Source organism: Zootermopsis nevadensis, unplaced genomic scaffold (assembly GCF_977971745.1).
Source record: "Zootermopsis nevadensis isolate Lab colony 2312 unplaced genomic scaffold, Znev_1.0 Znev_ptg000008l, whole genome shotgun sequence".
Lineage (NCBI taxonomy): Eukaryota > Metazoa > Arthropoda > Insecta > Blattodea > Termopsidae > Zootermopsis > Zootermopsis nevadensis.
This window is the reverse complement of record NW_028259140.1, coordinates 1,831,634-1,859,333: the sequence shown is the minus strand read 5'-3', so window position 1 is coordinate 1,859,333 and position 27,700 is coordinate 1,831,634. Positions and strand designations below refer to the sequence as shown.

The 27,700-nt window shown below is 41.0% G+C and overlaps 2 protein-coding genes across 4 annotated transcripts in view; one reads left to right on the top strand and one right to left on the bottom strand.

The window, feature by feature from the left end:
* LOC110837681 (uncharacterized) overlaps positions 1-1,079 on the bottom strand; it is a 43,366-nt gene extending 42,287 nt beyond the window's left edge. Inside the window, exon 1 of one of the 2 annotated variants that reach the window (XM_087344643.1) lies at positions 979-1,079. In XM_087344643.1, coding sequence (XP_087200769.1) covers positions 979-994 — 16 coding nt within the window. In that variant the 5' untranslated portion in view covers positions 995-1,079. The remainder of the gene's footprint in view (positions 1-978) is intronic. The other variant, XM_022080091.2, reaches the window with a different exon arrangement.
* The window catches only part of LOC110837680 (fucose mutarotase), a 220,189-nt gene that overhangs the window by 138,380 nt on the left and 54,109 nt on the right, over positions 1-27,700 (top strand). The window contains exon 1 of one of the 2 annotated variants that reach the window (XM_022080090.2): positions 4,948-5,108. The exons of the other annotated variant lie outside the window; for it this stretch is intronic. Within the exon in view, the coding sequence (XP_021935782.1) occupies positions 5,024-5,108 (85 nt within the window). The 5' untranslated portion in view covers positions 4,948-5,023. Of the gene's footprint in view, positions 1-4,947; positions 5,109-27,700 lie in introns of those variants that run through there. 2 annotated transcript variants of the gene reach the window in all.

Here is a 27,700-nt window from a genome sequence, read left to right as displayed (position 1 = left end):
GATAAAGTCCCATCTCCGAAACGTCGTTTTACGTTTTATATTTTACTAGACGATGGATAATATCCAAGGAAATTTTTATTCAAATGACTCTTCACCATCGTAAAGAAGTTTTAGATTTAGTAACTGTTCGTCTTAAGAACGCCAAGTTAAGAACTAAGACGCGTCTTACTGACACCCCAGCGGAAACAACAGACATCAAACCAGAAGCTAATGGATTACTGAAGCAAACAAAGCTGCCACGATCCTCACTAATGACTGTTTACGATGACTTCGTATCGATTTCAATAAATTGTCATGGTTTAATAATAATGATTATCCTCGCTTATGACCTTGAGGGCCTCGAAGCTGTAAGCAAGGTGAGTGCAGTCCCACACCTGAGAAAGGTTGAGAACCCTTGCGTTAGAGGATATATTTTCGTATTCTTTAAATGTATTGTTATTAATATTATTATAATTACTATTCATGTATGTATTGTGTCGTCCTGTTTAAAGCAGAAAATTAATTCTGGAAGGAAACTGCCTCAGGGCTTAATCTGTGACAGTCGAAGAGGATCATTATCCAGAAGACATGCATTGACCCATGAGGACCGATGTTTTCACGCACGTTAATAACACCAGGTTGTGACCCGTGTATCTGATCTAATTAGTCACTTGTACAGCATCTTTTGCATCGAATTATAGTATGATTACCGAATAATGAATTGTAAGGGATATGGAAGGAAGCGGTCGTAGCCTGATTAGTGTATGTACTATTCCGGAATCTGTCTGGAGAGAATGAGGAAAACCATGGGGAATCTTAGAGAGGATAGCCGGTCTCCGGGCCGAGATTTGAACTCAGATTATAAATTGCTTAAACATCTTAGAAACAGAGACGTTGAGTAGGATTCGATGTGTCTTACGGTGACATTGGGAACGAGCAACACTGTCAACCAATGAGAAATGCGGAAATTATATAATAAATTACATTAAAATAACGTACCTCGTAAACGGTCCATACTTCTATCTGCAAATTACAACCACATCCGGCGTCACTTGTTACAGAAATTGACCAAACTGCGTGTATTCGCCTCTTCTGCGTACAAACACTGAGCGCGAATGAATAACTTTGCCTGGTAATCCCTACAATGGCGACGTTTATTGTTGCGCGCACATAAATTAACGGTTGATAACGAACGGAACTGACAGCTGTTGGAAGCAACAATGATGTAAACAAACCGACGACATTTTCAAATAAAATAACAGCAAAGAGGAGACATTATTTGTGACGCCTGACAATAAATAAACTTACCGCCTTTAATGTAACTGGAAGATTTCATTTCTGTATTCCATGGAGCCCGCCATTTCCCGACCAAAATTTTTTTATACATTTTTCGTTCTCCATTTCGCCCTACTGATCGTTCTTGATTTAATCACCGATTAGTGCAATATTATTTTGTGATGATGACAAATTTTTAAAGGTCTTCATTATAACCTTTTCTGTATACTTCTGTTAGTTCGTATTATCGCCCTGATAATGGAGGCGGCAGGGACCTCTGAAACGTCGACAGGTCAATATCAGTCGCTGTCACATGGTTAGCATTCCTTCTTCGTACTTGGGAGGTCACAGGTTCAGATCTTAATCCAAAATGCGGTTGTAGTCACTTAGGTTTGTCATGGTTTTTAGTACCCACATTAAAATGCCGATGTATTACGAAATAAACCGGAAATAGATGAAAGGAACATCAGAATAAGGTGATAATGACTTAGCATCAGAGTCTGCTTGAAATCCAAGACACTTAAACCAACAAACATTGCTCGGTGTGGTAATCGGGGGAAGTTTTGACCTGACGTAAAAGTTCAAAATTCCACTAAAAATCGAACTTTTACGACCAGAATTTAAGAACTCAACAACACGAAGTCGACGTGGTTACAACCGAACTGGTTTGAAACGTAAGCCATGTGCGTGTGTACGATAATTGTCGGGGTAGACGGCTACAGCGATCGGTAGTCGTACCAGCTGCTGTACGCAACAATATGTGTTTTGAAAGAGACCTTGGTCCTTTATGGGTCTGTTCTCAACTCAGACCATTACTGGTTACGTCCAAAGTACACGCATGGTAAGGTTATGTGTCATATACTCCACGACACTGAGCAAACGAAGGTAAAGTCTCTTATATTTAACTAAGCACCGCGTACGGGCGAGTGGAGGTATAGCTCCACGTTCCCCGGCCGGTTTATCCCGGGAATAAAAACGGGTTTCCGCGTATAGGAGGGTGGGTAGGCCCTGGAGCGATAGGAGGATAATATTAAAATGGAAGGTGTGGACTCCATGGTCTCAGATTTGAGGGCTGTTGTAAACGTGGTAATGAATCTTACGGCATGGGGGGGGGGCGGTGGAGGGTTCTTGATAATCTGGTCGACTATAGGTCAACAAGTTCTGAAAACAAAGTATCTTATTAAATTAAAATTAAATTATTCGGTTATTCCGTCAAATCAAAATGTATTTAAAATAAGATAATTAAAATAATTAAAATATCATTCTGTGTTCCATATCGAATAATCGATTTACAATTGGAACACAGAATGATATTTTAATTATTTTAATTATCTTATTTTAAATACATTTTGATTTGACGGAATAATCAAATAATTTAATTTTGAATTCAATAAGTCACAATATGACGCAGCTACACTATCTTATGAAAAGTATCTTATGTCACTAACGTTCAATACAAGGTGAAATTTCGTCTGCAGTGTTTTTGCATGATTTTTCTTACGAACTTGACAATATTTTGGAACGTGAGACTGTATTTATACCACCTTGTCCCTACAGAGTATCCGGATGTTACAAAGCGTCCGTATTTCTGTCTTTAAAATGGTCAGGTTTATGTAATTTCTAGTTCCTCCTCTGGGGTCGTCAGAAATAATATTTGTTTCTCCTTTGCGTAAGATTTTCTTTCTACTTTTTGAACAACAAACATGACGTCTGTATTCGGTACAAATGCTTTTGGTGACTGTCGTGGATCTAGACAGGACATTGGAGCTTGTGGCTTCTTTGATTTCACGCACTCTGTGATGGTTCGTGGTACGTCACGACTTCATTAATGTATTTATTAATAGAAGGGGTCTCATGGGTTAAAATGTTTCACATTTGTTCTTGGTTTGTGTAACGAAGGAGACAGCTGTCTTCTGGGATTTTGCGTCATGTAGTCTGGTACAAATTGGCTGACGTTTCGGAGGTGCTTACTGCCTCCTTCATCAGGGCAATCACCACACACACACACACACACACACACACACACACATACATTTTTCACTTTAAAATGTATTAGCAGTACAACATAACATAAAGACGAAGACAAATTTCTCTGAACGGTATTCGAACCCATGATCCAAGTCAATCGGACGATTAGAATGAAATTGCTTTTTTCATATGTAGGCTGCAGGAGAAATGTTGCATGTGGACCTACGATTCTTAAAATTTGATTTATATAGATTGTTATTTAAACCAGTTGCAAGTTTTGGTGCTACTTGTGTTGGCAAACAAAATATTTGATCCTAGCTCAAGGTCGATGTTAAGTCGGTGAGCATTTGTGGCTTCGGACGGATATTTCGACTTGAGAGTCGAACTGGCTGTAAACATTACCTATTATTGCATTCTTATATGAGTGAAATGGGAAATCAATATTATTAACACAGTTTCGGTACCCCTTTTCTGTTTTTTCGCGTAATTAAAACAGTTTTTGGACATTGTATGCGTTTAAAAATCTTTACAACCATAAAACCACAAAGTTCTGGATTGAAATTCAAAGTTAACTCATCAATGGCTTTGCAATAATTTGGATTTCGAACAATTCGTAATTTGTCTGTAATCTACTTCCTGAAATTAACAATTTTATCTCAAAATTTCGTTATCAACACGAACGACGTTTGACCTTACAGTTTTCCTTGTATTTTAAACCTCCCCCCCCCCCAGTGTCCGGGTCAGATTTTAGGTTCTGACTAAAGGGATTAAGAAGGCGACTGGCTTCTCGAATGCGTGCTATACGTCTCGCCAATCTCTCCTAAGTTTATATGAGTACCTGTCCACTAAGACTGTTTTGTGATGTGTACAAATTGTGTAGTTCCTGTTTGCAATTCGTTTTTGTTTTATTATCGGAATCTGTAAGTAGCCTTACGTAAACAACAAATAAGAAGATTAATCAGACTGGGTTTATAAAACATCGCATGCGCGCTGTTACCAAGCGCATTATCTTGTTTGTTTCTCGAGTCTTCACATTATACTGCTGAAAAGCTAACATTGCCGTAATCGATATCATAATTGCTGATATGAAATTTTCTAATAAGAATGGAAACACGTGACTTCAGCTGCCCCGTGTGAACAAAAAAGCTTTGATTTCAGAACGTAAATTAACTCCGTTCTGATGGGACTTTCTTGAAGAGTTGATATTTTCTCAGAGGACCAGAAATTGTCTCATTTTATAAACCCTCAGATTCACTTCAGCGTTTATAGAAACTCATCACTGAAACAGTAGCCGGCTCAATCCAATCAACATATTCGTACCATATTAAAAATTGTTTTTTTTTAAAGAAATAGGATTTAATCTGGCTCAGGAAAAATGGAATTACTGACGGATTCATGTTAAAACTGTAAAGAATGTTTACGTTAAATAAGGTAAATAATTTACTGACGATCTGGGCAACTATTAGATTCTCAAGAAGTATTCTGCACTATCTTAATAATATAATTCACGATATGAGAAAACTGTTTGTAGTGAGTAGTTCAAGGTAACTCTGTGTACTAAGCGTTTTAACTCTCTCTAAACCTCTTTTTATTAAAAAAAAACCCTTTGGGATCTGAAAAATGAAACTTTCCTTAAAAATATCTGCGTACACAAACAGCGAAGGTCACATTCGGACTAACCGACTTATTAGTGTGTTATCTTCTGAAAGTAAAGTCTTTGCTAGCAGAGATTATGTAAGAAGGTTGAATCTATTTGATGTCTGATTGAGGCTGCTGCTGGTTGTGTTTCGTCGTGCTCGCGATGGGGAGACTGAAAGGCATTCCGACCGTGTTGTCAGCTGAACTTCTGCACGCCCTGTCTTCGATGGGGCACGGAGATGAAATTGGTGAGTCTCGGGTTATTCATTTCTGTTCAAATATCTTCCACAGCAAACGTCCGTGTGCAGTATATTCACAGCGCAGGACATACTAAGGACCTTTGTTATTAATTTAACGACGCCTTTCCAAATGCAAGGGTTATATAGCGTCACTAATATGATAGTGAGCGTATCAGAGTATCTTTGATACATGTTGTTGTGGAAAAACCTTGGAAATGTATGTTTGTATATGACCTGTCTCCAGAGGATGCTGGAACTGGAAACTGGAGGAATTATGTTAATTACTACTACTAGAATGTTTGAGTTAAAGTTTGTAGTGAATCCATAAATACGTATTGCAGGCATAAACAGACGCATGGTTTGGGCTGAGGCCATTAGAGTCAAGGCACGTTTACCTCCGCGTAAGAAGTAATCCGTGAAGACGTGTGGGGAAATGGACATATAACTCCACGCATTCTTACCTTTGGCATTAGACGGATCACGCTTTGACCAATTTACCACGCGAACCAAATGGGTGGGACCCAGACAGGGTCTGGACGAGGAGAGAAAGTCTGTTTACCTGCCGGGCATCGAACGCAGACCGTAGCTTGAGACAGTAGCCGTGAAGCTTTGTAGGTCGACCCCATTTGACGGGGCGAAAGTCTGATTGAATGTAAACGCTGGAAAAGTAGACAAATTAAGGAAACGCGGAATGTATTGGTTTCTGGGGACGGCATTATGCCTTGATGATTCGCGGTTTTAAAACTTTGGTTGAAACAAATTTTCTTTTAAATAAGGAACGAGGTAATATGGATGACGTGGTCATTAACATTGCGTTGGATAGCCAATTAGTCGTTCCAAATTTTTCAAAAAAAAAAAAAAAAAAAAAAAAAAAGAACTTATTATGAGCGGTCTCTCAGCCATTAGAATCCATCTTCAAAGGTACGTTCACTGATCTGAATAAAATTTAGTATTGGTTGCTTCACTGTAAGTTATCGTGTTAATTTAAATTTGGTTTGTGTCGCTAAAACATAACTTCTGCATTACATGGCTTAAAAATCTAACTTTACCGTGCATCTGTAAACTGGCACATTGACACAAGAACAGCAGATGACAGTTCCACCTGGACGCAGCACACTTTAATGTAAGGCTTTCGGGAACGAGCCGCGACGAATGTTTTATTCGTCCTGAAGATGCCAACTAAAATGCTTGTCGAAACATTGGGGGAAAAAATTTAAAATTCGACGCGGCTTATCCGCGAAAAGCGAAGTGTTACATTGTAACACAGTCGCGGAAATCTGCGGAGGAGAAATGCACATTTTAATTTTAAAAAATTAGCCCTGTTGATGTCAAACGGAATACAAAGAGTCAATTGAATAAAAATTTTCTTGGATATTATCCATCGTCTAGTAAATATAAAACGTAAAACGACGTTTCGGAGATGGGACTCTATCTCCGTCTTCAGGTTCCTACTCAGTTGGGCCCACTAGATAGAGCTAATCCGTCCGGAGATAGGGATTAGCTCTATCTAGTGGGCTCAACTGTGTAGCAACCTGAAGACGGAGATAAAGTCCCATCTCCGAAACGTCGTTTTACGTTTTATATTTAATATTTTACTAGACGATGGATAATATCCAAGGAAATTTTTATTCAATTGACTCTTCACCATCGTCAAGAAGTTTTAGATTTGTAATACAAAGAAGATAATTTGCATTTGCCATGAAGTTTTGTAGATTCGGGTTTGCAGTACACATCTGTGGGATACTGGCGCGCACAGGGGGGGACCTGAGAAATGCATACAAAATTATGGTCGGGAAGCAACAACCACATTTATATTAAGGGGGGGGGGAGTGGATTCATTTGGCTCAGGGACCAGTGGCGGATCCTTGTTTATTCGATAATGAGCCATCGGGTTCCATAAAAGCTGTAGATTTTGTTTAAATATTGAACGACTATCAGCTTAACAAAAAGGACTCTGTTCAGTGGAGTCACACATAAGGTGCTATATTTTAATGCCAAGAGGTAATTAAGCCGTGTATTATCAGACTTCCTGACAGTAGATGAATCACACACGCCTACTGTTAACTTTTTTTCTGATTCATCATTGTCCCAGTGACACACCCCTGATACTTCGCCATCAACACGACATCAGCCCTACCAAAATGGAACAAAATCTGTTTGAGAGAAATGTTGGCGCCCTGCTTGGCTAGACGCTTTAAACACTCACCTCTGTGTTGGCGACTCCCACAATTGGCCGACGTTCGTCAGTTACAAAGAATTAATTTGTTTCCATTAAGAATTCAGTCATATGTGTGTGTGGGGACGTCCTACACAAATCTGAGGCCAGTCACAGGCTCTCTTATTGCAACACTAAACTGTGAACGTATCTGCAGTGTTAACCGAGTCTCCCCTTTTGGAAGGATCCACATTTGTAGACAATTTGCGTCGCGGGTACAATAGACAATTGTGGGACGTACCACAACTTACAGCTTCGAAAAGGAAATACACGGGAAAAATTCGTGCGCGTTGCGTAGAAACACGAAAGCGTCTCATGATTCTAAAGATATTTGATGATTATCGGTCTTGAGAGTTTTTTAGAAATGTAGTGTGCGTTTAACATCAAAATGACACTCATGAGGAAGTTAGGAGGAGATTAAATTCTGGAAATGCTTTCTACTTCTCAGTTCAAAATATTTTGTCTTCCCGTCTGATTTCTAAAAACCTGAAAATTAAAATATACAAAACAATAATTTTACCTGTTGTTTTGTATGGGTGTGAAAGATGGTCTCTCACTCAGAGGGAGGAACACAGATTGCAGGTGTTTGAGAATCGGGTGTTGAGGAGGATATTTGGGCCTAAGAGAGAAGACGATGAGGCGTGGAGAAAACTGCATAATGACGAGCTTGAAAATCTGTTCTCCTCCCCCAGTATTGTCAGGGTGATTAAGTTGAGAAGAATTAGATGGGCTGGGCATGTAGCGTGCATGGATGGGACAAGGTGTGCACCGGGTATTGGTTGGGAAGCCTGAGGGGAAGAGACCCCTGGGGAGACCTAGACGTAGATGGGAGGACAATCTCAGGCGGGATCTATGGGAGATAGGAGTTGAAGGAGACTGGATTTTGTTGGCCCAGGACAGGGTCCGGTGGAGGGCTTTGGTTAATTCGGTGATGAACCTTTTGGTTCCCTAAGCCATCTAGTTAGTTACTGTGCATTTATCTACCCCTTTGAAGCCGAAGATCGTCTAAACACAGTATTTAAGAATTCAGTCCGTACCGCAAAGAAAACAAGACACTTCACCATCAACTGGTTAACGCTGTTTAAGGAAATAATCGCTGTTTGTTTTGAGAATCATGCGAGACACATATTTACTGAATGTTAAAGGAAGTGGTACATATATTTACCACTAGCCTTTGAAGTATTAGAAACGGGTTTACTTGGAATTCGTTAGGTTGCAACGGAAGGAATTAATTGCACTCACAACGACATCGAAATGAAATAAATACTTCTGCTAAGAAGCAAAAATTGTGACTTTCAATTCATAATGTGTTTATAGGTTTTTAAGGTATTGAACCGGGGGCTTCATTTCAAAGCAGGCGGGATTAAACGTACGTGATTGGATGCAGCGATTTTTCCAAACAAGGAAAGCGGGACATTTGGCGCCACGTACAAGCAAGAGTAGTGAGTCATAACCTGTGGAGCGCGACCCGTTAGTGACACAAAATATTTTCTAAATTCTTAAAATAAAACATGTGATAGATGCAGTACAGTTGTTGGTTCAGCTTGAAGTGAATTAGTAAATTAACTTCTTTTTTTAAAAAAACGTTTCCGTGTTGGTTGGAGGAAGTCTGTCTTTAAGCAGATGATGAGTTAGTTCCGATGTTCCAAGCTGCTACTGCATTTTGCCGTCAAGATTTAAATAATCGAAATTACTCCTTTGCTGTGGAGACCATTTCAATTTCTAAATTGTATCGAAGGGCCGGGAGTCCTTAACCAGCTCAAATTGAGCATAAAGTTAGTAACCATTCAGAACAGTGTTACGATTATAATATAACGTATTGTATCTGAAAGAATTAGACGCAAGGACTCTGGCTACCATTGCATACCTAACACACACATTCCTGAGAATCCTGAAGTGAGAACGGCGTCCTTGGTACAAGCAGAATATTGTCCCCACTTGAGGAGTGGCCCTGGTGTGAATCTGTAGTTCCCAGAACGAGTCCTTTGAAATGGGGGCAGATGAGGCGAGGTCCTAGATGCTCTAGCGATGACTGAGTCTCTCACATTCTCATATGTCACCAAAAAATGTGGGGTTTACCAGATCGGACCGAATAATAGCAGGAATGCTGCACAAATATTTCGTTGGGGAAGCTGTCTGTAAGTGACGTAATCTATGCTTTGGTCTTCCAAATTCTTTCTTACCTTACTATTTTCCGATTGATATTTTGCGTGCATTATTCTCCAAGCTCATGTGTGCTACATGCATTGTCCATCTCATCCACCGTGGTTTAGGGGCATTAATGTTTGGTGCAGAACACACAATTCGTTCCACCCTCGTGCCACTTTATCCCCCTCAGCACCCTGTTGTCAAACATTTACATCTGTGGTGATTATTACTGGGTCTTGTTCACACAACACAGCTGTTAATAAATAAATGCAATGGCCACTGATTTATATATTTGCGTCTTAGCTTGGGTGAGCCCGATACATGTCAGTTTAGACCATAAATTAGTGTCCTGTGCATATATATATGTATTTGTGAAGAATCTGGTGTGTGTAGACGGACCAGTAATTACTATTTAATACTCCCATATCATGAAGTTACAGTAAAATCTTATGCCCTCAATCTGCGCTATTTCCGGTGGATAAAATAAAAGTTAAAATTGTAATAGTCGTCATTTCTGCAGAATATTAAACCTCAGATACATTGGGAAAGATAATATTTGTTCGTGATCGTACATGAATTGGCGGACGTCAGGATTGTTGGTGGCGATTATGATGCACGTGGTGATTCCTTAGAATGACATTCATGTACCTGTGTCCCACCGAGATTCTGTATTACAACTTAAACCTTTGAAATACGCTCATTCGGAAAATATTTAAAGATTCAGTCCGTACCTCAAAGACAACACATGACAACGATCATTTTGTTAATGGTGTTTAAGGAATATCAAATCTAAAACTTCTTGACGATGGTGAAGAGTCAATTGAATAAAAATTTACTTGGATATTATCCATCGTCTAATAATAAAACGTAAAACGACGTTTCGGAGATGGGGCTCTATCTCCGTCTTCAGGTTCCTACACAGTTGGGCCCACTAGATAGAGCTAATCCCTATCTCCGGAGATAGAGCCCTATCTCCGAAACGTCGTTTTACGTTTTATTATTAGACGATGGATAATATCCAAGTAAATTTTTATTCAAGTGTTTAATGAAATTGTAGCTGTTCACGATGTGAGAATCATTAGGGACAGAGAAAATGAACTCCCGTGAATGTTAAAGTAGGTGGTACGTATAGTAACCAGTGTGTTTTTAAGGGTTAATACGGGAAGGATTATTGACTTCAGAAGAAGGAGTCGAACTTGAGATAACTGCAGCTGATGCCTAAAATAGGCTTCACGTAGTCCGTGTGAGGGCGTTAACAAGTGTTTACGCTCGCCAGTCATTCACACTCCGCGGCTTCTATTGAGGCAACGCGCATTCCTGGCGAAGTTGTCACCTGCCGTCGAACGGCAATCCGCGAAAGACAGGTATGGACGATTCGTCACGGATTGGCGGAGGCGTCGGGTAGGTCCTGCAGAAACCATTAACGACAGCACTCGGATATCCCCCAGCGCTCGCGTTTCGTAACAAGACGAAATGGAGTGTTTAAATAAGAATTGGAGATGCAAGAAATGGTAAGACTTTACGGTACACGCCCACAAGTCGCGTAGAATAAACACCACGACCGAGCGGTTTGCTCTCCTGCTTCGTAATCGAGAGGTTCCGGGTTCAAAACTGGTGGATTTCCGTGTTTTTCTTGTGTCAGTCTCCCCCTCCCCCCCCCCCCCAACCATCAGGTCTGGATATTGCCTTAAATTAGGCCACGGCCGCTTCGATTCGATACACTTTCAAATTCATTACTGATTAATCATCCTAAAATCTGACTTACCGTCTCAGCTACTGAGTTACAAAACTGACTCCATGGACCAGAGATCTTTTTTGACGAGCCAATAATATTACGCTCAGGTATTCATTCATATTCTGCGCATTTTATGGAACACGAATGTTCATTACTGTGTTCATAAAAGCCCACAACCGGTCTCTATCCTTCGCCCTGTTTCCTTAAGATCCACTGTGATAACGTTCTCCCGTCTATGTCTAGATCTTCGAATTTTTATATTTCCTTCGGGTTTCAAAACAGAAATTTGTGTTCAGTGTTTTGTACATTTGAGTAGACCTGATAGGACAAGGATACAGGGAGAGTAATCGAATGGAGATCTGTAGGAAAGAGACCCATGGCACGACCCAGAAAAAGAAGGTTCAGCCAGTGTTACAAACCCTCGAAACAGAGTGAGACGCTGGTAACATATTGTAAAGGAAATGTCGTGGGAGGTTGGAGGCGTTGCGTCCGTGGACCCGTAAAGAACGGAAGCAGTTGATGAAGAATAAGAAGAAGAAGATGTTCATCGTCCACTTCCGCACATATCGGCCATTTTCTTTTTCTTTTTTTCACATTGTTCTCAGCTAGACGCTGGCTGAGAACAGTTCAGTTCGCTAATTGTAAGATACGTGTGTGCGTCACGTAAGAACTTACCTTCTCGACTCCCACGTCTCTTCGCCTGACCAGACTGCCTTCAACCTGCAAAGCACAAGACAGACGCTGAGTTAGAGGTGCGGTGACCTGGGTGGCTATTTTTTTAATAAAACATTTATGTGCAGAGCCCAAATACTACAAAATATACTCGTACCTCAAAAAAGCACAGAGAAGGGCCGAGGATTAATAACCCATGCCTTAACCCCATAAACCTCAGTGGTTATTATATGTACCACCCTTAATGTTCACTAACTTCATAGGTTTCATGTGGTTGTCAGTGTAAACAGCGATCATTTCCTTAAACAGCGTTTAACAACTTGAACTTTGTAATGGTGAAGAGTTGTGTTTTCTTTGCGGTGCGGTCTGAATTAGTAAACACCATTAAAGTTAATGTTGGACTTTAGAAAGCGTTTTCATTCTACGAGTGTTAACAAATCTATTTGCTTATCTATTGATATTTGCTGGTGGCAAATTACTTAATTAATCACTAAAAAGTTTACCAACTGTATGATAACTTGATGTGTGACATTAATATTCTGAGGCTTTTACAAAGATTCAGACCCTAAGCTGAACTTTAAAACTTAAAAATTGTTACCTAAATAAGAAGATAAACGAAACATACGAATTTTTTTTGCGATTTTTTACGTGATCTTGAGAAAGTTGTGTTTGGTATAGTCGTAACGTTACCATGAGGAGACGCTTTGGAATATTTATACGCATTCTACGTCTTACGTACGAACTACTCAGCTAAACCAAAATGAGATCGTATACGTCAGGAATCACGTTTTTGTACTTACGCAATACTTTTGAATGCTCCTTTCAGTTAAAACCTAAGACCAAGAATTTTCATTATATTATAAGAAACTTAAGCGGATAACTGAAGCAGAGCAGATCCTCGTTTCATAGAAGTTGTGGAAGTGGCCTCAAAGTGACGCGTTCTGATATCCCAGACCGTTGTCTCTTGCCCCGGAAAGCTGTCCTAATGCCTTACCCACAAAAAATTGCTGAATCACTTCACGAATGACCTGATCTTGTTCAAGGCTGATATTTATCACGTAGTAACTGACATGGCGCAGAACTTTGCAGAGGGACATCCCCACATCTGTTTATATTCGCTGTAAACTTTCAAACTCTCATGGTTTAATTACTTTGTATAGAGGTTTCAGTATGAATTTGCGAAAGACAATCTATCTCTGCCCAGACTCGAGATAGAAGCAGACCAATGGATTGATTATGTGCCTGTATTTGAAAGCTTCAAAAGGCAATCCATATGAAAATATGGAAAAAAAGTTGTAATATCTGGGAACGACTCTAAAAAAATCAGAATTGCATTCGCAAGGAAATTAAGTGACAACTGAATTCCGTCAATGCAGATCGGAAAGATTTTTCTAAAGGATTTTTTTTAAGTGTTCTGTCTGACGACAGGTCCATATGAACAGGATCCTTCCATCCTTTTCTCGGACTGGGACCTGTTCATATACGTTCTTGGCAGGTGATCCAGAAGTGGTTTGCCATTGCCTTCTTCTGTGTGTGAATGGAGTAATTGTTGGGATGCCACGGAGGAAAACTCCGTGTTGCCTAGACCACGGCCTTGCCCAACACAAGTTATAAATTCGGGCACCGCCGGGAATCGAACCCGAGACCCCCCAGGATTACAAGGCCAGCGTTCTAACCGCTAGACCACCGTGGCTTCTAAAAGAATACAACAATATAATTTTTCCTGCTGTTTCGTATGGATGTTAAACCTGATCTCTCACGTTAAGGAACGCACTGAGGGTGTTTGAGAAGCGATTGCTGAAGACTGGAGAAAATTACATAATGAAGAGCTTTTAGTCTGTGATCTTGACTTTTTTGTTGTTGATCAAATCAAGGATCATGATATTGGTGGGATATGTCTCCCGCGTGGAAGAGATTAGAAATGCATGCAATATTTTGATCGAGAACGCGGATAATATTAAAAAGAATCGTAAGGAAGTAGGATGGGAGGCTGTGGTCGAAGACGAGGACCACTGGCGGGGTCTTGTGAACACGGTAATGAACCTTTGGGGTATTAAAAGTGGATTGTTTATCCTTGATCTGCCGAGCGACGTCATTAGATGAGCGATTGTATCTATAACTTTAATTTGGAAAGGTTTTCGGTCTGTTTAACGAAATATAATCCAACAATAGAATGCTCTAACGACAATGTCTAGTACTTATTTCTGCCGCAAGAATGCATAAGTTGGCAAAGGAAATGTAAATTAACAGATTTATGTTGTTCTGTGTTATGCAACCATCGCCGTATGCTTTGGGTCTGATATGTTTCATGACATAAAGTGGACAGCGCACATCTGTTCGTGATTGTTTCGCCGGAGCATATCTGTTATCTCCAAGTTATGAATCAATGGTTCAAAAATAAATAACCTATTCACGAGCAGTCGAGACTGAGAAGTACATTACAATGCATCAGCCATTTCCGATCGTTTGTGTCAACATGCAGTGTGCAATAAGTATATTTACTTACGTCTGACGAAATACGAGGGAAAATGCAATGTTAATTAGTCTCGACAACAATATATGTATGTTGATATACGTTACGGATTTTAGTGCTAATTTCTGCCACAAGAATGCAGCAGGAGACGAAAAAAACGAATTCAAATAAGACATATTAGGAAAATGTTCGTGTTCTTATATTTGTTTTAATCGATTAAGATGTGGCCTTGTAATCCTGGGGTCCCGGGTTCAATTCCCGGTGGTGCTCAAATTTATAACTTGTGTTGGGCAAGGCCGTGGTCTAGGCATCACGGAGTTTTCCTCCGGGGGCTTCTTCCCCGGTTTCTCCGTGGCATCCCAACAATTACTCCACTCACACACAGAAGAAGGCAATGGCAAACCACTTGTAGATCATCTCTGCCAAGAATGTATATATGTATGAGCAGGTCCCTGACAACCTGAAGAGGTTGGAAGGATCCTGTTCATATGGACCTGTCGTCAGACAGAACACTAAATAATAATAATAAGATGAGGTGGTCTAGCGGTTAGAACGCTGGCCTTGTAATCCTGGGGTCTCGGGTTCGATTCCCGGCGGTGCCCGAATTTATAACTTGTGTTGGGCAAGGCCGTGGTCTAGGCAACACGGAGTTTTCCTCCGTGGCATCCCAACAATTACTCCATTCACACACAGAAGAAGGCAATGGCAAACCACTTCTGGATCATCTGCCAAGAACGTATATGAACAGGTCCCAGTCCGAGAAAAGGATGGAAGGATCCTGTTCATATGGACCTGTCGTCAGACAGAACACTACAAATAAAAAAAAAAAAGACTTTTTTTGTTGTTGCTAAGAATTGTTTCGTGTCCATCGTTTCGAATGCAATTCTCCTGACCCTTCAAAGAACTTCATGGAGGAGTCTTTATTGAGAAGCTGATAAGTCACTCGGTTAATTAAGAAATTCTCTCATATTTTGTGTAAGGAGATTGTCGATTATTTTTCTCACAGCAGCCAAGACACTGGACTATATCCTGCGTCATATGAAAGCAGTACACACCATCTGCCTCTATTTTGCACAAGATCTATTTTAATATTATCTTACCGTCTTACGCCAGGTCTTTCTAGGGGACTCTTTCCTTCAGATTTTAAAACCAAACTTTCCATGCTTCCTGCATGCCCAACCCGTTTAATCTTATTTGAGTTTATTATCATAAATATTTATAGGAGGCTTCTAATTTTGTACTTTTCTGTCACTTAATCCCTTTTTGGGCCCAAATTGTCACCTGAACATCCTTTTCTCAGTATGCTTTCTGAGTCAGAAAATAATTATACAGTAATTAAATCTCTGGAAACGAATAAAATATTTCAAAGGTTCTAAATCTGAATGAGATCAATACTTATTTATTTTCTGGGCTACCTCTAATAGCGCGGACTGTCGGCTTCATCTTATCTTAGTGACTTAGGAATTCCTCTTTGCATTGTGACTGCAGGTGGGTGCATGTAGAAATGGACGATTTATTGGGAGAATAACGAATTTCCTGCGGAAAACCGAGCAACACCTGGACTTGGTGTTGGAACTAAAGTCTCACACCTGCAGCTGACAGGAGTGACGTGTAGACCGCGCACAGTTCTGTTTGATTCACTCTGCGAGGTCACCACAAGGCCACTTATTAAACTACTAACAACATTAATCACGCCACCAAAACCGTCTTTGTAAGCGACTGATGGATCTTCTAAAGACGCTTCAGTTCTCGTGCTAAGGCCCCCCCCCCAAACATCGGTGCACCAGAGGGCATAATGCTTCCAGCAACTGTGCTCTATGACACGGAGGGTAGTAATTAAAATGACAATTTTTAATTATTTTTACTACAGTTATGGTCACTGTGTCGCATCACCTGAAAAGTTACTAACTTCCAAGTTGTTTATAAATAACACCTGAGATGAATTAATGATTTTTCACGATTTCTGGCGTACTTTATGTGATGACACGTAATGAATGTAAGATTTTGAGGTTTTCACAGCGGCGAGTCTAAAGATTTTCTTCTACTCTACCGGCCATATTTATTTATCCATTTCGGATCGGGGGAGTTTTATCCAGTGGGGGAAAAAAGTGGGCAGATACCCCATGATTTCAGGGGCCTAAACAATACAGTACAAAAATCCGCGTTAATTTATGATCATTAATGTTAATTGTTAATTAAGTCTTGGAGCTGATTAACTTGGCGAAAATCAAAGTCTGGAAGAAGTTCCATCCTAATTTTAATTTTTTTTAAAATAACCTGAAGAAGGCAGTACAGACAAATGTCGAAACATATTTTATGGTCTTGTGTATACCTCAGGTAATGGTCGAAATCCGAGGTAATAATAATGGTGTTATAAAAGCAGAATCTAGTCACGTGTTAAAACAGTAGCGGATCTCCCAGGCGTAATTACTTGAGTGAAACAGCGACACTCGGACGGAAGCTCGACCTTCTCTTGTTATTAACAGGAAACTCAGAAATGTTTCGCGTCAGTGCTTATGTCACCAGCTACAAAAATGGACGCGACAAAGCCTTTCTTTCTTCAGAACCACTGACGTCTTTGCTAAAAGTGTATTTGAATCGGAAGTGCAGCGGGGGACTCATTTATTTACATTTTAAGGTGATAATTACACTTTGGAGCGTTCAGTTTCAAAACTCGGTCCGAGATAAAGTTTTTGGATAAGCACACCAGGTCAACGGAACGGCGATTACCCGCGAATTTCGCAGAAACGAACCCACCACTTCATATTTCAGTCACCAGTCACGTATTCTGCCTCAAATCTACACGTGTCCAAAAAAAAAATCCTTATTAGACGTGCACAGTTTGATGTTTCTACACCAGTTCTTTGTAAACAGTCTAGCCCTATTAAAATATCCTGATATGGCGATAGTACTGAAATCGGACCAAAATTTTACGTCCAAACTCTCTCATTCTGTGCATAACAATTATTCTTGAGAAGCTGACAGGCGCTCAGATAGTCAAGAAATCTTCTCATTATTTTATAGAACCAGAAGGTTCATTATCGTATTCAAAATATCCTATCAACAATCCCTAACTTTCGTCACATGAATTCCGTTCATACTCTCCACTTCGGTCCTGAAAAAGAGGCAGTATTTTCTTACGAAACGTTGGTATCTACCTACAAGTCTCCAAGCAGCGTTACATTCGCGACATTTTCGTGTTTGCCTGTTTTAAACACGAAGCTGAATTTTCGGTAAATTGCCCTTATTTATAGCAAGGGATGAGATATGAAGATCCTATTCAATGGATCTATGTCTCTGATAGAACGGTACCAATTCTAAGATATCCTATTCTGTGAAATTCCTGAAGAAGACCTAAAACGGATAACAGGCTTAATACAAAATGACGTAACACAGCGGATCTTAAATCGCCACGTCAGGGTTTCGAACCCAATTGCACGATCACCCACGATCCTCAACTGAGCTGATCTTATTGTCCCATCTGCCCACGTGCTTCGTTCATTTCGCTGAGGAAGTGCGCCATTTCTGTTCTCCGATAGGCCACAGGTTACAGATCCGTCTTCTCGCCCCAGCTTCCTATGGCATGACGTCACATGCCTCGTGTCTTCTTCCTTAAACCTGAAACGGACTCCTACGCAAGTTCAGTTTAAGTGTTGGCACCCCTGCGTCGTCTTCAGAAGTTCCGGAAGGACTGGAGGGTGACCGACAACCGAATTAGGCTTCTGTGGTATTACCACTTCCCTCCAGACATGCTACGATAGTACCTCAAAACGTCACAACAGCTTCATTTATCATTTTCAATCAATCATTCACGTGAATGATTTCAGGTTCTCACGGCGGTCTGGAATATATTGTTTTGTGACGTATTAAATGGGCGCTTACACAAACAAGCTTATATTTTTACGTCAGTGAAATCCAGGAGGCTGAGATGTACTGGGTCTGTAGCTAGGATGGTTGAGACAACGAAAACACAGGGCATTTAACGATGAAGCCTTTTTGAAAACGGCCACTTGGAAGATCTAGAAGGAGATGGGAGTATATAATTAAATGTGTACCAGGAAAGTATATTTTGAGGGCGATAAGTGGGTCGAATGTTTATTGAAACTCGTGATGTCGAAGTTCGGACTCAGCTATCAGATGATGTTGGTAATGTAACAGTACTGTAATAGGAAACTCCTTGGCAAGGCTTGGTCCAGGAAGTGATGATATGCAACCAAGAGAAGTTTCGAAATTTGCGGGGGGAATGACAGCATCACTTGCATCTCTCCGGCCGCCGATTTGAACAGAGGTTCTCACACTTCTGCACAAGGAAATTCCAACAGAGACGTTCGCTGTACCAACTGGTAACACGCAGATCGGACTTCGAATGGCATCACCCACGTAACTGGAAACCGCAAACTAATTTCGCAACTGATATTTAGTCGTAATCATTTATTTGGTAATTATTTACACGGAGGATGAAGATACTTGTATTCTTTAACACTTAATCACCTCAACCATAACTTCAATTCTCGTAAAAAAAAGAGTCTTATAGTTAGAAGGTTCCCAGGCAATGCCCGCTTGTCCTAAGAATGATAGAATGAGAGTCAACACGTTAGGGTGATAAGTAGTATCAGTTTAACAACACACACGATGGAATTTTTATTAATTTATCGATGAATGTTGAAGTCGTCATTTAAAAAGTTAAGTGACTTAGTGACCTCCACAGTAAGCTCAACTAAATATTTTTATTAAATAATCCAGTCCGTACCGCAAAGAAAACACCACACTTTACCATTACAAAGATCAAATGGTTAATTTTGTTTAAGGAAATAATTGTTTATTCTGACACGCGAAACACGTAAAATCACTTTGGCAAAAATTCACATTTATTGAAAGTTAAAGTATATGGTACATATATTTACCACTATGTTCTTTCCAGCCTATTTCGTGTCATTATTAATCCGTTAATCCGAAACGGCTTTCAGTTATTTTCATAAAATTTACGTAAATCGAAGTTTGAACTGAATGTATAAGAGAATCAGGTTCTTGTGTCATGATGAATTTCTGTAGGATTCGATGAAATTTCTTTGTATTCCCTTCTGATCCCTGCTTCATTAAAGTGGTTCGTTGATTGGCCAATGAAAGTGCAAATAAATACACCAGTAGTTAAAAAATGAAATAAAAAAAAATACAAGCAAAACTGTTTATCACGAGTCGCGTGTTTTGTAGGTCATGGCACATACAAACTATTCCATGTCTTGAGGTCAGGGTTACAGCCTTTTTCTCTCTCTCTCTCTCTCTCTCACTCACTCACTGCTTAGACACAAAATAATGCAACGGTCCAGCATCTCTCGCGGATCTGGGACGAGGTATTCCCGAAAAAACGTAGCCTTCAGTACAATGTATTAAAATGTACACAGTACGAGTACAAAGCAAGAATATTCATGGTTTCGCATCCGAGCCATAACTTCGAAATTAAACAATTTAGTACATGCATCAACGTCGTCGAACAGAGTCGTCCTTAAGGAGGTGTTAAAGAAATGGTACCTCTGGGTTCAGCACTGTGTTAACAAGCCGCAGGGCCAAGTCCTGAGCCGGATGAATCCAATCTGAATTTTCTCATCCTATTTTGCAAACATAAAATATTCATGTACTTCTCATCTCTGCCATGTTATCCTTCTTCATCTATGCACAGTAATGCATAAAATCTAATTATTAATTATTTAAACTTTTTATAAAAGAAAACACGGTTAATTAAATCTTTGAAACCAGAACACCATTGGGCTGTAGAGAGAGAGAGAGAAAGAGGAAATTGGTGGGGGGGGGGAGAAGTGAGAGACACTTCTATTTCATCTTTTAGTTAGAAGGTCCCCAGGCAATGCCCGCTCGTCCTTCTGTTAAGGATAAAGTAAGAGTGAAGACGTTAATGCGATAATTGGCAGAGAAGACGGAATTTTGAAATTTTGTATTAGAGAAAGCTGAGGCTATTAATTTGGAAGTTTAGTACATAATTTAGAAGTTTTTACTGAGGGGAGGGGGGGGTAAATTTTGATTAATTTACATCGGGAAGGCTGCATGAGAAGCATGCAGTATTGAGACCATAAGCTTATTTAAATGATGTACGAGAATTCAGTCCGTACCGCGAAGAAAACACTTCACTTCACCGTCACAAAGATCAACTGGTTAACGCTCTTTAAAGAAATAATCGCTGTTGTCACTCTGGGGCAAAATGTAGAATTACTGATTATTTAAGTAGGTGGAACGTGTAATTACTGCGGTATTTTAAACTGTTTGAGTTAGCTTAGGTTAGGTGAGGTGGAAATGTACTACACTTGCTTCAACGTCACCTGGGCGTATAGCAAGAGTGAAAGTCGAGGCCTTTAAACACAGGCTCCTTCACAGCGGAGAAGAATGTGAATGTCATGGCTACAGCACATCAGAAGCATCTTCCGTGTCCCTGAGAGACGTACGGTGTTTCCAGTCCAAAGGGCTGATTATCAGTGTCGTATACCGGAGTAAAATAAGCGTACGCAATAATTTCTTCATTCATTTTACACTGAATGTTTTACTGATGAGATTAACACGAAACCTTACAAAACACAAACTGACTTCAGCCCTGAAGATGAGGGAAGTATGTTCCTGCGAAAGTTTATCAGTCCCGGTGGAACTATATTGAATTTCAGGCGTAATCGTATGGGCTGGGTCGTTTCTCGATTACTCTGTGCGACCATCGAACAAATTCACGCAAAATTCAACGACGCGGAGACCAAAGCTACTTTCCGGAGAGTCATGACGGAAACCGGAAGGGAATCTGTCGTGGATATGAATATACGCATTGAAGGGAGACATCAGATCCTTTTCAGAATGAGAACACGAACTATGGTAGGTGGAGAGCCACTGTACAGTGCTGACAGACACCCACACTGTCCGGCTGATAACTGAGTACAGCTACACCTGCAAAGAATGCACGTGGACCAATCGCAGAGATCCAAATTGTTCGCATTTCTACCATGTCGCATCATCAAATTCCGGGGATACCACATGACACCTCTTCATTCACAATGTAGGCTACTGTACATACTTTTGAGTTTTGTGCGTCGTCCGAGAACAAGTAAGCACCTCAGTTTATGCAGTCCACAATTTAGGAGCGCTCGCATTTCTGCAGCATGTCTGTTAACCCTTTGAAGCACGAAGCTCGTCTAAATATTATTTAAGAGTTCAGTCCGTACCGCAAAGAAAACACTACACTTCACCATTACGAAAATCAGCTTGTTAACCCTTTGAAGCACGAAGTTCGTCTAAATATTATTTAAGAGTTCAGTCCGTACCGCAAAGAAAACACTACACTTCACCATTACGAAAATCAGCTGGTTAACCCTTTGAAGCACGAAGTTCGTCTAAATATTATTTAAGAGTTCAGTCCGTACCGCAAAGAAAACACTACACTTCACCATTACGAAAATCAGCTGGTTAACCCTTTGAAGCACGAAGTTCGTCTAAATATTATTTAAGAGTTCAGTCCGTACCGCGAAGAAAACACTACACTTCAACATTACGAAAATCAGCTGGTTAACCCTTTGAAGCACGAAGCTCGTCTAAATATTATTTAAGAGTTCAGTCCGTACCGCGAAGAAAACACTACACTTCACCATTACGAAAATCAGCTGGTTAACCCTTTGAAGCACGAAGCTCGTCTAAATATTAGTTAAGAGTTCAGTCCGTACCGCAAAGAAAACACTACACTTCACCATTACGAAAATCAGCTTCTACCACTCTGTCACTTCGTCTCACTTGAAAACAAATATTCGTTGCCGGGAATCGAACTCCGCTCTTAAGAGCAGTAGTTCTTGCGCCAAGAGATTGTTAAGACGGACATCTTAAGGCTCGCCGCCTTAAAATCCTCCAGTCCCACAGGAGATTATTAGTTATTGCTAACTGCGGTTGCATCTCTATAAGCGTAACTGGAATAAGTCTGACATTTGAACACAAACACCGCTATTAATAAAACTGTTTCCCCAGAATTTCCGTCCTACAGACATATCTGGTGGCTTTCCTAGGTCTCTGATTAGCGAGCCATAGGTTAATTTTGCAAGAAGCTTTTCCTGGTACAACAGACTTGTCTGCTATTTCCTTCCGACGTCTTCTTGGCATTGTCCTCTCGTAATTCAGCCATAATTAAGAACAATCCAGCCAGCAACAAAAACAATAGGGCACTGTCTCTCTCTGTCTGTACCGGCAGTCTGATTCACGTTCCTGGAACAGGCTGGCTACTCCAGCATTACGTACGTACTCAGGGATATATATTTTGTCCAATTTAAGGGACTGGGGTCCCATGAAGCAGGCAGGCAACCAAACACTTCCCATGGTCTCTGTGTGAGACATACTGGTTATACGCGTTTTATAATCGAGTGGCGATTTCAGAACTCTGTATGAGTATATTAAAATACGTAAGATAAGTCACAATTGGATACAAATCAAAAACAAAATTATAACACTGAAATTGACTCCGTGAGTTTAAAAATCTGTACTCCTCCCCCAGTATTGTCAGGGTGATTAAGTCGAGAAGAATGAGATGGACTGGGCATGTAGCGCGCATGGATGGGACAAGAGGTGTGCACCGGGTATTGGTTGGGAAACCTGAAGGGAAAAGACCTCTGGGGAGACCTAGACGTAGATGGGAGGATAATGTCAGGCGGGATCTATGGGAGATAGGAGTTGAAGGAGACTGGATTTTGTTGGCCCAGGACAGGGTCCGGTGGAGGGCTTTGGTTAATTCGGTGATGAAAATTCGGGTTCAGTAAGCCATCTGATTGGTTGGGTCCACTATTTGGGAAGCCTGAGGGGAAGAGACCACTGGGGAGACCTAGACGTAGATGGGAGGATAATCTCAGGCGGGATCTATGGGAGATAGGAGTTGAAGGAGACTGGATTTTGTTGGCCCAGGTCAGGGTCCGGTGGAGGGCTTTAGTTAGTTCGGTGATGAACCTTCGGGTTCCGTAAGCCATCTAGTTAGTTAGTTAGTTAGAAATTGACTCCCGACTGAGCACTTTAAAACTGTAAGTTATAAAAACCAGCCTTGATTTTGCGTCAGTATGGTGTGTATTGTATCATGTTAGCAGTATTTTTTCCTCTCAGAGTTGTGAGTTATTTTAATCACGGCTTAATTGTGACTCATCCCGAAGACAAACTTCTGTGGAAGATGTAATATCTCCACAAACCATACTAGGCATTTGAGAGCAGTCTGCCTTTCAACCAGCGACCTGACACCGTCAAACTAACAAATTAATCGCGATATGCACTCAAGTCAATCATTAAACGAGCCCAACTACTTCCGTTCTAATTAATTTTCGTACTCTTTGCCTTAGTATTGTCTAAATACAAGGTTTGTCCATAGGAACTGTGTATACTTTCTTGTTTACGTCTTGCAGACATTAAACAAAAATGCTTTGTACGGTGAGGGGTATGAACCGGCATCCCACGATACACGATTCTCTGACGTAGTGATGAAAACGTTGGGGTATGCACGCGAACCACGACGACAGAAATCAAACCTGGTGTTCAGTTGTTATCAATAGAAAAGTAGTGTTAAATGTTGAAGAAAATTATTGAGTAGCGTGTTGTCTCTTTGCATAGTAAGTTGATAGCCTTATTAAATAATTCTTCCATGATGTTCCAATAAATTGTCCTAATTTTAACACTAAGGTCCTCGAATCCATAAGCAAGGGTAAATGTGGCCCTAGATATTGACTAGACTGTGAATCCCTGGAGATTCAGAGGAACGTGCTGCCTCCATCTTCCTCCAAAACTTTGATATGCAAACAGAAGACCGGAATTACGTGATTGGTGAATGAGCAAATGACTCATTCGAGCGAGACATTCAGACATTGCCATCAAACCTAAATAGACTGTTTGTCAGGGGTTTGAACACCGTGACGTACACACTGTGCTGACGCTCATGAGGGACATTTTGGCCATGGTATTTGATCTCATCACAGCAGCTGACTCACCGCAGATGATCCGCTTGTCACCGTGTTGCAGATGGCACAGAGAGAGAGACAGAATAAAATTACGACAAGGAACGCGGAATTGGACGGAAGTCGAGGGCCCTCCCGAACCAGAAGCGAGTGTCGTTCAATTGTATCTGATAGTGGGGCAGGGCACCTCGTCGTGCTGATTCTGCCTATCTCCAGGTTACTCCGTCTTGGGGCCCCGGTTGGTTTTTGGCTCGATTCTAAGAATCTGCTGGATTTCTTTGCCGAATCCTTTCGTGAGTTCAGACTCTCGTAACTCGTGGGTTTACGTGTGGAGTCGATGACGGAGGGGCCACGACTATAAATCCGACGCTCCTTTGCGAAAGTGTGTATACGTGCGACCGGAGACAGGGTCTCACCCATGCCATCTCAAGACGCAATGAGTTGACCCAGTGATTCTGAGAATCGTAGAGCGAGTCTGTCAGAAGCGAGAGGGAGAAAGTGGACCTCGCTGGAGTCTGCACGGCCACCGGAAGCGAAAAGCGAACGGAGGAATTTGGAGCGACAATTCCAGACACAAGGACATTCCAACATCGGCTGTTTGGGTCTGGCAGAGTGGCGTGGACCGACACCCCCCCCCCCCGGGGGGGGGTGATTTTTCAACTCTTCCGAAAGGGCGAAAGTGAAAGGTAAGGATGTCAAAGGGGTGGGAGGGGTAGCAGATAGGAAAACATATACTACCCATACTAAAAACATTATCTCGATGTCTCAGTTCTGCGTCATTAATGTCTTTGGATTACATAGTACATGTGTCTTGTTTACCTTCTCCCCGCAAGGCAGTGACTTGGGCGAAACGCACAGTTTGATCCCGTGTATCCCAGAATTTGCCTGGAGGGACTGTGGAAAAAATACGAAAAACCTACATCTGGGCGGAGATTCAAACCCGGAACCTACCGAATACGTAGCTCAGGTGTGACAACCTCTCGGCAGCGTTGTTCTGTCAATGCAGCAAAGCCCTGAGGGTTGTTATGAATTGTTGCAGAGATGGACGGAGAAACAAAGACAGGCCACACCGTCGTTTCATCGCCTCACGAGAGTACGCACTTGCCTTGAATATAATGACGATGGGCGGACTGAGGGGCACGCTGTGCGTTGTGCGGTCACGTCAAATTTCAGGTTATGGTTGTAACAGTATCAATTTATAAACGCCCTGTTACGAGAATCATATGTGCGCGTACCGACAAATGGTATTTCCGGCCTTGGAAGTAAATTAACCAAGTTTTATACGAAATTATCGTTTGATACTTTTTTTGTCTAGAGTTAATGGCAGTGAAATGACAATAGACGAAGGTAAGGGACGACACGTACTTACTTTTTTATTTACGATTTTCCCAGGGCCCTCGTCTGTCGGAGCTTTTATCATTCATTTTTGGGTTATTTAACGACGCTGTTTCGACTGTATAAGTTGTAACAGCAAATACGATGATTCAAAAAGATTGGAAAGGATTTGGCAGGAAGCAGGGAGGGTTTGGAGGTACTTAGGAAAACCATGAATATTCCGTTGTTAGGGGCTGTCTCAGGAATACGGAACAGTGGCTTCGTGTTTGTTCCTGGAGTTACAGTAATCAGCATTGCGGACAAACTAACCTCACGGGGAGCAGGGTCCTTGAGAATCTAATAATAGCGTACGATTAAATAGAAATTTTATTGAACCCAAGGATTCATAATCGCTCTCACAAGAGCCCGCCACTGGTCCTCATCCAGGCCAAGATGTATGCAACACACACACTCTCAAACCCCCATGTTCCTAAGATCCATTTTAATATTATCCTATCTGCGCCCGTGTCTTCCGAGTGGTCTCTCCCATTAGACTTTCCGAAGCAAATTTTATAAGCATTTCTCATTTCTCCGATGCGCGCTAGATGTCCAATTTGTTTAATTATCCTTGGTTATTATTATGTTGGGTAAGTGCGAATTTGTTGGGTCACACAGAGACAGCAGTTGGCATACCTGACTCGCCGTTGTGTGTCTCAGAGACAATTGCGTCTCGCTGTGTATGTACACCTGTCGAGAGCGCAGGACAAATTACAAAGCTGACTCGGCCGGTAAGTGCATTAATCATTGGTTCGGCAAATACGGCATGCAAAGTGTGTTTACCTTCTGACCTCGAACGCCAACATTCCCACAACAAAAAAGCGTGGAGAACTCGCAACTTTTGTTTCTTCTGTTTATTTTATTTTATTTTGTTTTGTTTTTAAGTAAACCAATCTGGCCGCTAGACTTTATTAGGTCATCGTGCTGGGGATAACCTGCCCGCTGAAGTTAAGTGTTGTTCTGTAATGCCTCATAAGGTACGCGTGACAAGACTTCGGAAACAGAAAACCATTTTAAACTCTTTCTACAAGGATTATAACAGCAAGAATTCTTTTAAATTGTCATATATCGTCTGATAAATATGTTTATACGTCACTAACAATTATTATTCTCTTCATCAGAAACGCCATCGCACTTAATTATTTTACGAAACACGGTAATTCCATTCTGTTTTGTTTAACAGCTGTTTGAGGGAGATTCTACTAACAGATGACTAATGATCGACGTTAAAAAGGGGTGAATAATTACAAGCATGACTCGGTAATGTGACAAGGAGAAATGACAAATTTTGAAACAGTGCGCAGCGCGCGAAGTGAGATTTATGGACTCACTTTTTTTTACGACGAAATTTAGTTATATCAAACAGCACGCGTTGCAGGATACCCTTAGCAATTGTGTGCATCATTACATCTCGTTGTGTGATCCTACGTACCATTAGGTCTCACCGAGACGGGCCGTGTGTGTGGGTCACAAAATAGAGTACTCGGAAACTTCAGTCAGCACCGACGATGATATGCAGACAGTCACTTCAACCCTATAACCTTTTGAAGCCGAAGCTCGTTTAAATATAAGAATTCGGTCCGTACCGCGAAGAAAACACAACTCTTCACCATTACAAAGATCAACTGGTTAACCCTTTGAAGTCAAAGCTCGTCTAAATATTACGTATTTAAGAATTCGGTCCGTACCGCGAAGTAAACACAACTCTTCACCATTACAAAGATCAACTGGTTAACCCTTTGAAGTCAAAGCTCGTCTAAATATTACGTATTTAAGAATTCGGTCCGTACCGCGAAGTAAACACAACTCTTCACCATTACAAAGATCAACTGGTTAACCCTTTGAAGTCAAAGCTCGTCTAAATATTACGTATTTAAGAATTCGGTCCGTACCGCGAAGTAAACACAACTCTTCACCATTACAAAGATCAACTGGTTAACCCTTTGAAGTCAAAGCTCGTCTAAATATTACGTATTTAAGAATTCGGTCCGTACCGCGAAGTAAACACAACTCTTCACCATTACAAAGATC